A 15769-nucleotide genomic window follows, 5' to 3' on the forward strand; every position below is an offset into this window, starting at 1 on the left:
GATTTATCTGTAGAAACACTTGAAAAATATGGAAACTATTAGAGAAAATTTAAAGTTTTTCTATCTGCAAATGAATGCTAAATTTCTGTGTCCTCTTTATTTTCTACTTACAGACTGGAGGTAAGATTTCAAGATGCTACTCCCTAAGAAACCTAATACTTTAACAGGCGCACATATTAAGATTGTTCCTGCGCCACTCAAATGTCACACTAAATTAAAAGAATTATATATTTTTGCAGAGGAAATCTAAAATCTCAGCTTCTCGCAAGCTCATGCTGAAGGTGAGTCCCTAGTCCAATTTGAACAGACTGTATCTTTACAGTAAATCAAACCGGTACATTTACTTTGAGTGTGTGGTGTTTTAGAGCTTGATGGTCGCCAAGGCCAAGGAAGAGCTGGAGCAGGAGATGGAAGAAAAAGAGGAACAGAAGGCAAAGTACCTGAAAGAAAAATCACCTCCTATACAAACCAGTGGCATATTGTTAGCAGAGCTACAGGTAGATTTTCACATTTACCACAGAGTTGTCCATATTTACAAACTAAAACTCTGAAATAATGCTGCTAAAGATCTGTTATTTCACTCAGGAGGTGGTCAAATTAACACCCACTTCCTCTTATTTTCTTTGTAGACATTATGCAAAGAGCTGCATGCCAAAATAGACGTGGTGGACGAAGAGCGGTATGATATTGAAGCCAAAGTCTTGCACAACACCAGAGAGGTAACTGATCACTGGGGCTGTCCTCGACTAAAGAAATTCTTAGTTGACTAACACTTATACGATTTTGTCGACTAATCAATTAGTTGATTTAATTGACAGAGCTGTGCACTTTGAGAGGTGGTTAAGACTAGAAAAGCACAATATAAATGAATAATAATAAAAAGTTAATTAACCAACTGAGTTTCTCCACAATTAATCTGGCAAAAGCACCACTTTAAATCTTGTGTTTACCATAAATGTGCTCAGAAGTTTCTTGGAAATAAGTAATTAAGCATGAATAAGCATAAAAAATGACTAATCAACTAACAAAATCTTAGTCGACTAAGACCAAAACGACCGATTAGTCGACTAATCGACTAAGAGGTGGCAGCCCTACTGAACACTATATTTGAGAAAGACAATGAACAGCTTTGATAATTTCCACATAACAAAAATAAATCAATAAACATGTTTCAAAGCATCACACAGATCTAGTCCAAACACCAAGATAGTGCAGCTTTAAAGTGGACATATTATGCTTTTCGGTATTTTCTGTCATATCTACAATGATATAATGCCAGATATTCATGTTAAACGTGGCCAAAACCTACAATAATGAGGTAAACGTATTTTAGAGATATCCCCGTGAGCTAAAACGTTCAGATTTCTAGTATTACGCAACTCTAAGCCGGCCTTCTACGATTGGTCATCTGCTCCAGGTAGGTAGGACTGGAGTGTTTTTTTAAGCTACTGTTAACACTGTCGCACGTAGCTACAAGTTAACGGCATTTTACAAACACAAAATACAATTATTATCCTGAAAATGCTATATAATAGTTGCCCTTCAAGGTCCCATATTGTAAAAAGTGAGATTTCCATATATGTTTTTTTATTATAAAGCATGCCAAAGGTGCTATATACAGTAAATACTGTGAAAGTAAGTATGAAAACTCAACCCACTCAAACCACAGAGAAACGCACAAAGCTCGTATTAATTAACGGTGCATTTTAAAAGCCGTCAGGACTTCAGTACTGTTGTAATGTCACAACTATACTACATATATAAATAGGTAGAAAGTGCTGGGGAACAGTCATTCCCTGGCTGCAATGATGGTGCAGAGACTCCAAGAGCGCAGATGCGGAAGAACACACTGACCAATCTGACTGGGCTTAAAGAGACAGGCTCTAAAATGTAGCATTACAGACGGAGAGTCAATGTTCAGACAGACAGTATGAGAAGAATAATGGGTTTCTGAAAACTAAAGCATGAAGACATGTTCTAGTAGAAACCCAAAATACAAGTGTGAACCCATCATGTGAATCAATACATTTAAAATCAACCAATTCTACAAATGGGACAGTTGAATAGCGGTCACTGTCTGCGGCAAATAACCTAGATTAACTTCCTCTCTACTTTCTCCACAGATCAAAGACCTAAACATCAAGGTACTGGACCTGCGAGGGAAGTTTAAGAAACCCAACCTGAGAAGGGTGAGGGTCTCTGCTGATGCCATCCTGCGCTCCGTACTGGGCTCCAAACATAAGGTCTCTATGGACCTGCGAGCTAATCTTAAATCGGTCAAGAAGGAGGACACAGAAAAGGTGGGTTTTAGGAAAAATACAGAAAAAGATACAATGTTGCTTTGCCCAAAAATATGCTGGCCCAATAATGACACAATCCTGTTATTTTCACATGGCACACAAGATGCAGCTTTGGCAGAGATGTTTTCCATTGTGATCATTTATTTGCGCTTTAACCCATTTACTGGTGTCCATATCCAGGGTGACTAGCAGAGTGTGAAACTGATTAATGAGCTTTTTTTGCTTGCATAAACAAAATTAAAACCACTGGTGCAAGGCTGAAGATATCAGATTATGTCGAACAAGGATTCCTATATCCCAAGAGGGTTTGTTCTAGCTCTGGCTGGATAGACATTTCATGCATCCAAAATGTGCAGAACACCTTTAGTCCAACACCACACTGGGAAAGACATCACAAAAGTCTCTGTGCTACTCTCTGTGCAGGAGAAGACGGTGGAGGTGAGTGACTGGAGGAAGAATGTGGAAGCCATGTCGGGCATGGAGGGCCGCAAGAAGATGTTTGATGCAGCAAAAGGCCAAAACCAGTAGAGAAACAGCTGGCTTTCATCTTACGTCAAATACCATTACTTGCAAACCAAAGAGTGCAGAACACAGCTTAATCTCAGAAGGAGCACTTCACAGGGTCACAGAGAATATTTTGCTATTTTATATTCAATACATTTTCACGGTTTCATTATCACTGAAATAAACACAGGATATGGCTCTCTCTTTGTGTGTTCTGTGAATATAGAAAGAAGGAAAGCTTTGCATTCACACAACCATTAATCAGGTGTGATTAAAAAAAATGTCAGTGGATTTATCATATTGTTTTCATGCACAAGTGTAGTTTTTTGTGGACTGCTTGTCCCTCACACTCTCACTCTCTCGCTCACTCTCCCACACACACACTTACTTAAAGTGAAGATGCAGAAACATGTTTAAGATTATGAACATCCAAAATGTATTCCAAGTCAGACAACTCAAACGTTGCTCGAAATAAAATCCGTAAATAACATGCATGTTGAAGATGACCCAGTTTTCATCAAAATAAAAGCCATAACAGCAACAACTACGCTGTAATTCAATATAAAACTAACTAAACAGCGAGGAAAGTCAACATGCACGTACCAAAGAGAAAGCAGAGCCAATACAACATTTATTTACAATTTCTATCACGGCAATAAAGCAGATGGACAACAGCACGTGCAGAAATTAGCAGCGAGCTAGACCTGCAGGAGAGCTACTCAAAGTATGCTAGCTAGCACATACTGTCTATGAGCACAAGCTGTAACGTTACATAATACCAAAGATCGAAACCATCTCTGCATATACATACCTGCTGTAGCCATAGGCTGTAGCCTGGTGAAGTTGAATAAATCCTTTAGGAAGAGTCTGTCCGTACCGAATGACAGCAGGAAGGTAAACTGGTATAACTCCAGCTTGAAGCTCACTTTACCGTTATTATTACCTCCACAAATCTGTCCTGGAACAACATGACTGGACTGTTAGCTTCATCATGAAATGCTAAACGAGCAGCGGAGCATGGAGCTAAACAGTGGCCAGGGCATTAACAGTTTTTAAATGGCCCGCTTCATTGTGAGGGGTGCGTTTGATATTTTCTGCAACAAGTAAAGTAGGTCATGTGTGTGAGTGTAACAGCTGCAACTCGTTGTCCAAAAAATGTTAGTCCCTAAAGAATGAGATGCTCTTATACTACTGCATTTAAATTGATTATAATAACAATTTAAATGATTATCACCAAACCCACAGTTGAAAAGGTAAATTAATGAAAATATCTATGTTGTTGGAAAAAAAAAAAATTAAGTCGGTTTCTGCCGAACCTTAGAATTTTTTTTCCACCGAACCGAACCGAACCCTACGCTTGCACTATGCGCTAATGACGCTGCCGTTCAATGCAGACAGTAGGCTGTGAGAAAGTGAAAAAGGAACTTGAGAGCAAAAAAAGTGTTGTTTGGCAGTACTTTTGGTCAAAAGAAGGCGATTCAAGTTGAGCTACATGTTCAAGTTGCAATGCCAATTGGTTTCGTGGTGCAAGGACCCTAAACAATACATAACATCGCCGCTGTTAAAACATTTGCGTATGAAACATCCGAATACGAGTTGTGCATGAAGGAATATACAGACAGCAGCCAAAATACACTGCTGTGGACGTTGTTTACTTCATTAATGCGTTAGCTGTGTTAATGGACTGAGGATGGGACTAGCATTCAGTATTCAGATTTGGCAGAATCTAGTGGATTCGGTATTCGGCCGAACCCCAAAAATCTGGATTCGGTGCATCCCTACTTTAAATTACAACAAAGACTGTCTCATATAGTATAATCTTTACAAGATGAACAAAAGATGATAGTCAGTATCAATAATAGGGCTTAATCTGTCGATTATTTTCTTAATTAATTGACAAATCTGAAAAAAATCGTAAACTGTAAAGAATAAAAATAAAAAGGCTAACTAAGTTGAAGTATTCAAAGTGCTTGCGTTATCATCAACAGTCCAAAACACAACAGTATTCAATGATTTTAAAAAACAAAACACATTTGAGTTTGGCATTTGTGCTTGAAAATGTCTAAATAATTAGGCTACTCAATTATCAAAATAGTTGACAATTATTTTCTGTTTTGTGCTGTGCAGACTGATGCTTTTCATTTCCGCCACCAGGTGTCAGTGTCAGCTCACAGTCAGTTTACTGAGATAATGACAGGTTTTCCAACCAACATGTTTCAGCAACAACAGTTTTACAATAAAAACATGGATCAAATTATTGTTTGTGTCCAACTAAATGTACTACCTATTTAAAAGAGGATATTAATAACATATCTTAAAGACAGTGAGTCTTGTTTGAGCTGAAGAGCCTACTCAGGACTGGTGCCATGCCAGGATTAACCATTGTTAGGCCTTTTTTTATTAGGTGCTTTCTGGTGTTTGTTTTACAGTAGTTATCTCAGGCGCCAGACAGGTGGGGTTTGCAATACAATCACAATCAAGAGGAAAAGTTTATTCAAGCTACGGAAATCAGTTGAGCTCAATACTGTTATTGTCTGACACTTTTGATGTGGTTGCACAGCACTTAACATATATTAGTAAAGTAACACAAACCCTAGACATTCAAATATGAACTTCTTTCATTAAGCTGTTTTATTAAGTTATGAAAAGAAGAATATCTGCATCACATTTCAATGTTGTTGGCCTCTTCAGTCATTCTTACATGCATTGCAAACATGTTAAAACACAGAGAAAATAGCCCGGTTCACTATTTGTGTTCAAACACCTCAGGGTTTTTGGAGCAAACAAACATTTCTGTTTTCTCTTCTATGTTCTATGACCTTTGCAAAGGGAGTTCTCAGATGGAGGCAGTATATTCTATTGAGCCTGCATGTGACATGAGAAGGGGAGCCAAATCTGAATGACTTGTTGAATCCCATGTTTTATGATCTAGGCAGCCCACAAATAACTGACTGGGATTTTCTTGTTTTACAGTTTGTCGCTTGGTAGGCACTCCAGATACCCAGATGTATGTGCACAAGCACTAAAAAAGTGATTTCTTTTTAATAATGTGTCCCCTTTAAGACTTGAGTCAAGTCTTGTGATTAAATCCTCCAATGCAGCAACGATTACGAAAAAGTATCTACACACCTGAAATATTGAATTGCTGTATTAGAGCTTTTGTATGGGCTTAGTTTCAATTTTGTAAAAACACTAACAACATAGTTTTGAATGGAAAATGTTCAAATACTCATCTCATACTGTCGTCTTACATGGCAGCCTTCAGAGACCTGAAACACTTTTTTTTTTCACTTGCCTTTAGCTTCTGAAGACTTGGCTGATGTGACTTGACTTTTATTAGCCACCAAGGACTCAAGGACTTGAAACGGAGCTTGGAACTTGCTTTGACTTCATTTGAGACTGGATTTAAGATGTGAACTTACCTAAGAAGACTTTAAAACAGCATCAAACAATCTGAAAACAAAGCCGGAGTTGAGGTAGAGGGGGAACTCCATTCAGTCATAGTTACATTTTGGCTTCAGCACAGGAGAGACACCTGATGAGTCATAATCCTGACTGTGGGGTCAGATACAGTTTTAACATCAAACACTGGGAGTAGAGATGGTCCGATACCATTTTTTGCTTCCCGATACCGATTCCGATACCTGAACTTGTACCGATCCGATACCAGTGGGTCATATATTTTATTATGTTTTAACAACTGTATACTACTATCCCTGTATGGATGTGATATGATTTCTATCTTTGTTGTCTGTCTGGCTCAAGTTAAACTCTTTGTAAAACATGAACAAACACAAACAATGAATGTAGTAGAACTTTCTTTTATTCTCCAGTTTGACAGTCGGTTATGATGGAAAAAGAACCTAAATAAACTACTTTTAACGTAGATTTTCTTTAGGGCTTTATTACGTGGTATCGGATCGGTGCATAAACTCCAGTACTTTCCGATACCGATACCAGCGTTTTAGGCAGTATCGGAGCCGAAACCGATACTGGTACATCTCTAACTGGGAGTATTTGAAAACTTGGCACAGCCTTTATGGGTGTTGTTTATAGCTTGTTATTGCATGTGAGGGCAGAGATTCACGAATGAAAGGCGAGGTGCAGAAAATGGTGCAGATGAAGGAAGTGAGTTTTATTTTATTCATTCCCTTGGCAACCTAAGCTATGGGAATAATGTTCAATTAAGTGAATGATTAACACACATTCAGTTTAGGGAATAAATCATAGCTGTTTTATGATGGTGTTGTGTAATAGATGTGGTATTAATCTGTAGAATAAGTAAATAATGTGTTTCTTTGCCCATAAATCAGAGGAGCTTTGTGTATTTGTCTGCACACAAGAGGAGGTTTACACAGATTAAATCTAACCTTCCACTTGTCTGCCAGACCTGAGCAACGACTGAAACCTTTTGAGAGCAATAATCATGTGCTGTTCAGTCTAGATTTTGCCGTGTAAAAATAGACAATGCTAGTCCATGGAGAACGCATGTTTTCCTGGTCTAGTTAATGCCATCTGCCATCTGTTTGCAGGTATGTGCCTACCCATTGTGGACATGGTAAGTTTGTCGCCATGTGACCCACTACTGGGTTTAAAAGCTTATGGCCCAAAAGGGAAGGGCACAGTATACAATTCCCCATTGAGCCCAGTCAGAAGTACACATCGAACCATCTGGGTAAGTCTGTCTGCTCTCTTCGTACATGTTTTTAAACAGTGAATGAAGACATGTGGGTTCTATTTGGCATTATTATATCAACTCAGGCTGTTGTTGGTGCAGTATCACTCACTATATCCACCTTTGAATTGGACTTACTCACTTGTGCAGGTGCTGCATCTTAAACATGTCAGACACAGAAGATGCTCCGTACGAGTGAGTAAAAGGATCATTTCTGTAGAATAGAGAGCAATGGTAACAAAGTGATGCCAGCACAGATGGAATCAATTGTAACAAAAATATTTTTGATGTGATTTTTTTCTTCTTTCAGGGGACAAGGTTAGTCATTTTGTCTGTTCAAGATGAGTCTTCACAGTTTGCACTTGAAGTTTATAGGCTGCAGATTCAGACAGCTGCTTGTTGTCAGCAAGACATTCTGACTGGCTAGATGCTACACAGCTGCTTCACGTGAACAAAAAGCATGAATATTGTGATTATGCTGCATGTATATGTATCAGAATTGTCTGTGTATAATATACTTGTAAAGTACATTGCCATAGCTGACCTCTGCTCTTTACCTCTCTTTGTGTGTACGGCGTGAAGGGGACGAGAATGGTATGTACTCTAACTGAAAAAATATCTATGAAAATAATATTTATACTAAATGCTTCAACAAACATGCTGGTTGTATTTTTTCTGCTACATTGTTACCTGCTTTACACACTTGAGCTTTGCATTTAAAGTGACTTATCACACTGCATCTGCTAAGCTGGTGGCTTCACCATACAGCATACTGTATTTTTGGCGTGTTTGTGCCACTGTAGTAGAAGCAGCTGCTGTCTGTGAGCTTTTCTGCCAAATTGACCTTTGTCCTCTGAGTCAGTCCTCTCTGTCTGAGGCTGGAGACAGTTTACCTTGGATAAACATCCCAGTGGATCTGTCCTTTCAATTCAATGGGTCGCCATCAAAGAGATAAAGGGTCATACCTCTATTTCTGTCTCCTTTGTGAGGCTGTCCATGCGGCCCACTGTACAGCCAGGCAATCTCACATGAAACTAAGCGGCACCTGTCCCCCTCTATGTGGAGTAGAGTCGCTGTTAGAGAGCCATGTAGGTCAGCTTGTGTTCTCAATAGAGGACCTTGGGGACAGCCAGCAACACTAAATGCAGGTTGGCTTACCTTCTTTGCAGTGGAAAGAGGTTGAGTTACCTAAAGGGACTCTGACTAAAGGCCCTGGGTCACTTTTTCCCACAGAGGCCCAATGTGCAGAGAACTGTTGGGAACAAAAAAACACAGCACTTTAACTACTTTGAAAATAGTGCAAGACTAAATGCAACTGTGGGAAAGCTGCTGGCAATGTTTTCCCAAATTATATCCAAATTGTATCATTAAGATGGAAATTGGAAAGTCTTTGTCTGCACAGTTTCCTGGAATATTTAAATGTAAGTGTCATTTAACATCTCCATAACCAGTAACTGCATATTTAGGGAATCAGTAGGTCCCCTGACTAAATATTCAAATGCAATGGCAGGTTATAGAATATAAGAAAATGAAGTACAAGTAAGAATATAAGAAAATATGTAAACAAATGTTTTTCAATTAACATATTGTTTTAATATTGTTTCAAAGGCACCATCAAAAATACAGGTATAGGTTGCAGAAATGATTTAGATCTAAATGCTGTATGAGATTTTCACATTGTTTGCTTGCTAACTCTTCATGCTTGCTTTGCACAGAAGAGGAGGAGGAGATGGTGGAGGAAGAGGTAGCAGAGGAGGAAGAGGAGGAGGAGGTAGCAGAGGAGGAGGAGGAGGAGGAGGAGGAGGAGGAGGAGGAGGAGGAGGTGGAGAAGGAGGAGGCAGAAGAGGTGGAGAAGGAGGTAGAAGGTAGTATTGCTTATGCTAATATCGGTTTGCATGCCAGCTATAAATAAATATGGCTTTATTCTTAACACACTGCTGACAACCATGTAATCTGATGACACTACACGTGTAAAAAGAATATATTGTCACTGTCATAGGAAAAACATGTTTCTCCAAAACCTGCCAAAAACTGTTTATGACCTGAGAAAGTCTTGTATTTAGCTTCATGATAATACAATTGCTACATACTTGCACTTTACACTCCAAATTATCACACTGGAGAGTCATGATTTCGCTGGACAGTGATTATATGTAAGTCTGGGATGCTATCTCTAATACTATCTAATACTATTGATTTACCTGTATACCTCCTGAAAATGCGCTGTTCAGTGCAGTTTATTAAGGTATATTCAACACCTACATATAAATCTGAAATCATGTAGATGCAGAAGAATTGCCTTTCTTTGTGTCTTATGTTATGACAGGTTTACTCTCTGCCTGTTCTTGACTGGGGTGGAGACAACACATAAGTTATCTGTGATGATAATCTAAAGCCTGCTCTAAACTCTCAGAGAGAAAACACGCCTACATTCTCTGGCTAAGTCCATCAGCACTGGCAGTGACAGGAGATGGTCAGCTACGTTGCCTCAGTCAACTGCTATGTGACTGTGATCTTTCCAAGTCAACATGTCATCAACTATGACACCGATGTGTGTTTATGACCTGCTAAAGCAGAAAGGCATCGGAAAAAATACCTATTTATATTAAGAAAGCTTTTTTTCTCATTTTTATATCAAACTATACTCAAAACAATATATTGGCTGACAATAATCACTTAAAAATTAAAACCCATTATTATGAACTTTTTCAAAAACCTTACAGAGAATCACCTGTAATCATGTTCATCAGTGTCATATATCTCTATATGTCTGTGTGTACTCTGCTTTTACAACTTGACTTAATGTTTACTCTGCACTGACCCTGTCATACTTCAACAGATGGTGCAGAGGAAAGTGAAGGAGGTATTGACGGTTATTTATGTAGTACAAAGGTCATGTGTGTGCGACAGAGGAAAAAAGTTGCTCTGTGAGGGTTTTCATGCATGAAGGGTTTCCTCATAAACTAAAGATCTTACTTTCCTTTTCTTTTTTATTGATACACAGAAGAGGCAAAGCGCAAGTTAAAGTAAGAAACGAAATGAAATACATATCCATTTAACTGAAATTGAAACACAATTCTTTTGTGAGAGACATATTAAGATGAAACGATAACAATTGTTTCCATCCTCCCCCTTAGGCCTGGTTTTGTGCCCGGCTTGGCACCTCCCAAAATCCCAGATGGAGAAAAAGTGGACTTTGATGTGAGTTCATCTCAGGACTGATGACAGTTACAAGCTGTCTTAAAAGCGGTTTTCTTATTTATGTATTTTTTTTTTTTTTTTTTTTTTTGGGGGGGATTGTTGGATAAGCTCACATTTCGACTTCTTGCTATGATTTCAGGACATTCATCGAAAACGAATGGAGAAGGACCTGACTGAGCTGCACACTCTGATTGACGCTCACTTTGAGAAGCGTAAGAAGGAGGAAGAGGAGCTTCTTAACCTGACAGATCGCATTGTATGTTCACATCGCTCTCTTCTTCTGCAATATAACACAGTCACCCAATTCTGTAGCATAGGGATGCACCGATCTGATGCTGATATCAGATATTAGGCAGATACTGACTCAAATAGCTGGATCGGGTATCTGTGACAATGTAGCTGATCTATTTAATTAAATTCTATGTTACTATATACATTATATACGTAATATAAGTTTTGACCAATTTGTTGCTACCAGACGATTTAAGATTAAGATTCTTTACGAAGTTGCTGGTGCATGATTTATCATATCGGGACTCAAAACGTCAGCTTGGTGCATCCCTAATTTGGTGTTCTCTTTTGGTTACATTTTGAGTTTACAGGATTTGTTTTGGTCTGTAAAATGTATTTTCTTTCCTACTTCAGGAGACACGCAGGTCAGAGAGAGCAGAGCAGATGAAGATAAGGGCAGAGAGAGAAAAAGAACGGCAGAACAAACAAGCTGTATGTATACGAAGACAAGTAACACTTACAGAACCGTAACTAGATAGACAAGCTTTCTAAACCCTGCAAGAAGCTGTCAGCCTTAGAACCATTTTAGAGACTGGCTTTTAAACCCTGTGCCATTTAGTTGTACTACCCCAGGCCAATCCCACCTATTAATTATTGTTAAATTCAATTAAACCAACATCAAACAATGTCACTCATCAAAATACTGTAAATGAATTACTAAATGCAGCCTACCATGACAGGAAGAAAAAGCGAGAAAGGAAGGGGAAGAGGCGAAGAAGAAAGCAGATGATGATGCGAGGAAGAAGTTGATTCTGTCCAACTTGAGTTTCACTGGATACAAGGTGAAGATTTTCTTCATCTTTAAAAATGTCCTAAACAAGATAGAGGCAAACATCCTGTGTATATATGTATATTTACACACATTGTCACATTCCTCTTCCTGACCAGACACAACCTGGGGCAAAAAAACAAACGGAAAGAGAAAAGAAAAAGAAGATTCTAAACGATCGACGCAAAGAGCTACATGTTGAGCACATGAAAGAGGACAAACTCAGGTAAAATAAAACACTCTCGCTCGTCCCAATTCATTCCACATACACATTTCCATAATCAATCACTTTCTTGTTTGCACCGATGCAGGGAAAAAGCCAAGGAAATGTGGGAATGGCTACGCCAGCTGGAGGCCGAGAAATTTGAACTTCAGTATAAGCACACTAAGCAAAAGTATGAGGTACGATCAGGTCGATCAGATACAAATTCTTGTGGTGTCATTATTGATGTGTACATTATCAACCTGTCTTTTAATTCTGGGATGAAGGCCAAAATATAAACAGACCATGACAGATGAGAACATTTAAGGCTTCTTACCTTCTTACACTACACAATGTGAAGTACCAGTTTCTGTGGAAATGGAACTCAGCCAAAGATCACTTGTGTATGAAATAGTGATAGATAAAGTAGTAGAAGAAGTATAAAAAGTGCAGAGTGAGAGGTTTAATGTCTACTGCCCTACAAAAGCAGAGAGCTGTACAGAAACAGTGAAGGCCAAACAGTTTACTAGATTAGTTGAAATATCTCAATTTTAGCCCCCCACATTGTATGTTGAACTAATTAACTTGTACAATTGATTAACCTATAGTTTAACACATTAAAATATGTAGCATCGCAGAATAGCAGAGTAAGCGGTTGGCTAGTTTAGAAGGACTAGCTAGTTTAGCAAGTGTTGCCTCATTTTATTTCTCCATCATGGTGGGGTTCAGCTACTGAACTCATGTATGTGGAATGTCAAACTAAGTCATTAACATGTAAGATCAGTAAAAAAGAATTTCTCAAAATAAAGGAAACAGGTTGGGATCAATTTAGCTACAGCTAACGCTAGCCGTGACTATCACACCAGCTTAGTTAAACTTAAGCAATTGAGAATGCCTGCAGTTCGCACATTTTATATGCTGTTTTTAGGGCACATTTCTATGGCATAACCCATTTATTAAATGGTAAAACAAATGTCAAAAAGTCAGATTCAGTTTTGACGAAATGGGCTACAGACCAATTACTACGTTTTGGCTTCAGTTGATGTCAATAAACTTTTAATCACATCTCTGCACAGGTCACCGTGCTGAGAAACCGGGTCAGTGATCATCAAAAAGTGTAAGTCTATTGTGTTATGAATGCTCACATTAGGGTGCACATATTATTATGTTTTTATTTGGTGCCTTCTAACATATGTACATGGAAGCAAGAAGAAGTGCTTCAGAATATGAATGCATTTTTGTTGTCTCAAGTGTGACATAATATCACGTATAGCCTATGCAGTATCACCTATTCAGCTATTCTTCTCAGTGTTGAAAAGTAGGCATTTAGTACTAACCCAAGTAATGTAGTAGGGTACAATTTTTAGGTAGAGTATTTCAGTTCTCTGCTACCTCATACTACTCCACTACTTAACTACATTTATTTGATAACTTTTGTCACTAGTAAGTTTGCAGATTCAGATTAATAATACAAAACATAATAGTATATAGTAGATTCAGAAAGGCAGAAAGTAACAATAAAGTAAGCAATAATCAATAATTCCCAGCTGAGACTCGTAAGCCTGCCCTGATGTAAACGTTCACCTACTGACCTCATCAGGTTTCCACCTCCTGTTTCACCTTCCCTTCAGCTTCTCTTGCTACACTGATCTCTATTAATTTGAAGCGGCTTCAGTTGCAGCTGTTAGTGCCATCCTGCCCAACAGCAGGACTGAAGTTCCTGAGTACCCAAACAGGACCCGGGAAAACAAAAAGGGGCAAGCACATGAGAGATGTTTTGACAAAGGGCAAGCTGGGGGTATCTGAACAACATATGCACTAAGTCTCGAAGGGATGCTGGGGTTGTAATTAAAGTACAACAGCTGAGAGATCTTAACTGCTATTTGATATCATCTGTGTTAATGTAGCTCACAATAAAACAGTGACCGGGTCCTACTGCCATCCAGCCTGTGGATTCTTCCTCCTGATCCCATGTAGGCTGCTCTGCAATGAGGGCTCAAGGTCTAAACAAAACTTTAACAAGCTGATATTGGGTTTCCTGCAGAGTATATCGGCTTTGCATTAATACTGTAATACTGTCACTGATCATTTCAAGCGAGTATCGCTTTGCAATTAGTATTTTTATGCTATTTAATTTAAGAAATTTTATTTCAGCAAACCATGAAAACATAATTTGTTACAGTTTTACATAAGATGTATAAACATATATATTCATAGGGAAGCTGCAGGGGTCAGGTACCTCAGTGGCAACAGCAGATAAAGATAGCAGCGGACTATTGGGTAGCAAATCCTTTTACAACAGCAGACAGCTATGAAAAGCTCTCAGTGAAGTCCAACAGAAGCTTTTGGTCAGTGGTTCCCAACATAGGGGTTGGGACCCCTGGAAGGAGTCACAACAAAAGCACAAAATCCTGTTTTTTTTTTCTCTAATCTTTGCTATTTTTCTTTTCAAATTCTGCATAATTTCAACTCTTCGTGCTGCTTAAACTATTCAAATGAAATACAATTATGAAAATTGTCATCTGATAAAGGAAAATCACTCTTTGATTGAGCTTCTCACAACTCATTGACATGCACCCTGTCATGATGGATCCCAACAAGCAGATATTGCTTTGTGGTAAAAGATTTGGGTGCTGTAGAGAATTGAACCGCATTGGGTTAAGACTTTACATTGACCTGACGGGATTGTAAAAAATAAAATTGTTTTAGGATTAAAGAAATTCTGTTCTGTTGTTCCATGTAAATGTGAGAAAACATTGAATGGCCAGATTCTCAACTATGAGCAGAAATTGCTGCAAATAAAAGGTTAATGACAATAAATCCAAATGTTAAGACTGTTAAGAGAAGTTTGGGGTCTCATACAATGGTGAGCTGATGTCTGAAATTTCCTTTCTGTGACAAGAATTTCCCTAAAATAATTTAAATTTCAAATGCAGCTACAGAGAGTTACTTCTTTGGATCAGAAGAACAAATTAAGTTCCTGAAGTTCATTGGAATCAAAAGATCAATTAAAACCTGTGACACACAGCATCAATTTTAAGGTTGAACACACAAATGCATTTTCAATGGGAAGCTAATATACAGGGTTAAGTTTGAATTACAGGTTAGATCTCTGTGTGACGGATCTTTGCTGACTTTCACTTTATTCTCAGTTCAAAGGGTAGCAGAAGCAAGCGTGGCCTGAGGAAGTAACACCTGACGCCAACCTGAGGGAAACTGGCAGCACCTGACATGTATAACATAAACCGCATAACAATGTAAAAGGATTACAAAATGACAAGATTGTTAACTCTAAATCAATGTCCTAGCACTAAATCTGTCGTTTTCAGAGTACTACAAGTGAAATTTGAGAATAATTAATTGGTTCTTGTATGTACGTGTACATCTTTTGTGGTCGCAATGAATAAAAAAAACATTATTTAACAGACCAGAAATAACGCCTCTTTCTTTGAAGTCTTTGGTTCCTTCACTTGTGGGAACTTTTTGATGAGCACTATCTTGGAGGTAATTATAAAAAGCCACACCTTCTATAATAAGGTACATTTGTCTTTGAAGAATCCAGGCAGCCTTAATGTGAGCCCGCAGTATTACTGGTATGGTACATACAAGCACATAAATCTATCAGTGCAAAATGAAATGATTATGAGGCCTCATTAATCTAAGTATCACCCATGATAATGATACCAGAATTCCCTCTTGGCTGTTGGGTGGATTACGTGGTTTGAACTGGGGAGGACCAAAGTTCAAATCTGGGAAACAATCACATAATGCACCAAGTGCAACACAAGAACAGCTGCAGTGTCTGGCTCTAATAGCTAGTTCTTAAG

General features: G+C 38.4%; 3 protein-coding genes across 13 annotated transcripts in view; 2 read left to right on the forward strand and 1 right to left on the reverse strand.

Annotated features, from left to right (window-relative positions):
* Nucleotides 1-2994, forward strand: part of tnni1b (troponin I type 1b (skeletal, slow)) — a 7719-nt gene extending 4725 nt beyond the window's left edge. For both annotated transcript variants that reach the window (XM_028575775.1, XM_028575774.1), the window contains exons 3-8: nt 114-120; nt 240-281; nt 366-497; nt 630-719; nt 2124-2300; nt 2724-2994. In XM_028575775.1, the coding sequence (XP_028431576.1) occupies nt 114-120; nt 240-281; nt 366-497; nt 630-719; nt 2124-2300; nt 2724-2828 (553 nt within the window). In that variant the 3' untranslated portion in view covers nt 2829-2994. The remainder of the gene's footprint in view (nt 1-113; nt 121-239; nt 282-365; nt 498-629; nt 720-2123; nt 2301-2723) is intronic.
* The window catches only part of nav1b (neuron navigator 1b), a 100670-nt gene extending 96755 nt beyond the window's left edge, over nt 1-3915 (reverse strand). For 7 of the 9 annotated variants that reach the window (XM_028575770.1, XM_028575769.1, XM_028575766.1 and 4 more), the window contains exon 1: nt 3616-3915. The gene's annotated coding sequence lies outside the window, so the exon portion shown is untranslated. The remainder of the gene's footprint in view (nt 1-3615) is intronic. The other 2 variants (XM_028575764.1, XM_028575771.1) reach the window with 2 other exon arrangements.
* A 3431-nt stretch (nt 3916-7346) lies between these two features.
* Nucleotides 7347-15329, forward strand: LOC114554428 (troponin T, cardiac muscle isoforms). Of its 2 annotated transcripts, XM_028576271.1 has the most exons (14): nt 7347-7479; nt 7630-7674; nt 7790-7797; nt 8062-8073; nt 10319-10342; nt 10484-10505; nt 10617-10680; nt 10820-10936; nt 11326-11403; nt 11652-11753; nt 11860-11966; nt 12052-12142; nt 13019-13059; nt 15095-15329. In XM_028576271.1, exons 2-14 carry the CDS (start codon nt 7646-7648, stop codon nt 15132-15134), a joined length of 735 nt encoding a protein of 244 aa, XP_028432072.1. In that variant the 5' UTR covers nt 7347-7479; nt 7630-7645; the 3' UTR covers nt 15135-15329. The 2 variants fall into 2 exon arrangements, with proteins under 2 accessions (XP_028432072.1, XP_028432073.1); XM_028576272.1 differs by lacking the exon at nt 10319-10342.
* The last annotated feature ends 440 nt before the right edge of the window (nt 15330-15769 follow it).

This window comes from Perca flavescens, chromosome 4, assembly GCF_004354835.1.
Source record: "Perca flavescens isolate YP-PL-M2 chromosome 4, PFLA_1.0, whole genome shotgun sequence".
Classification (NCBI taxonomy): domain Eukaryota; kingdom Metazoa; phylum Chordata; class Actinopteri; order Perciformes; family Percidae; genus Perca; species Perca flavescens.

What these genes read in the sequence shown, in the direction of transcription:
- LOC114554428 (XM_028576271.1), top strand. Translation starts at nt 7,646, where the DNA reads ATGTCAGACACAGAAGATGCTCCGTACGA. An exon ending in AACGGCAGAACAAACAAGCT is followed by an intron (nt 11,404 to 11,651) that starts GTATGTATACGA and finishes CTACCATGACAG; the next exon opens with GAAGAAAAAGCGAGAAAGGA. An exon ending in GTCAGTGATCATCAAAAAGT is followed by an intron (nt 13,060 to 15,094) that starts GTAAGTCTATTG and finishes CTTTATTCTCAG; the next exon opens with TTCAAAGGGTAGCAGAAGCA.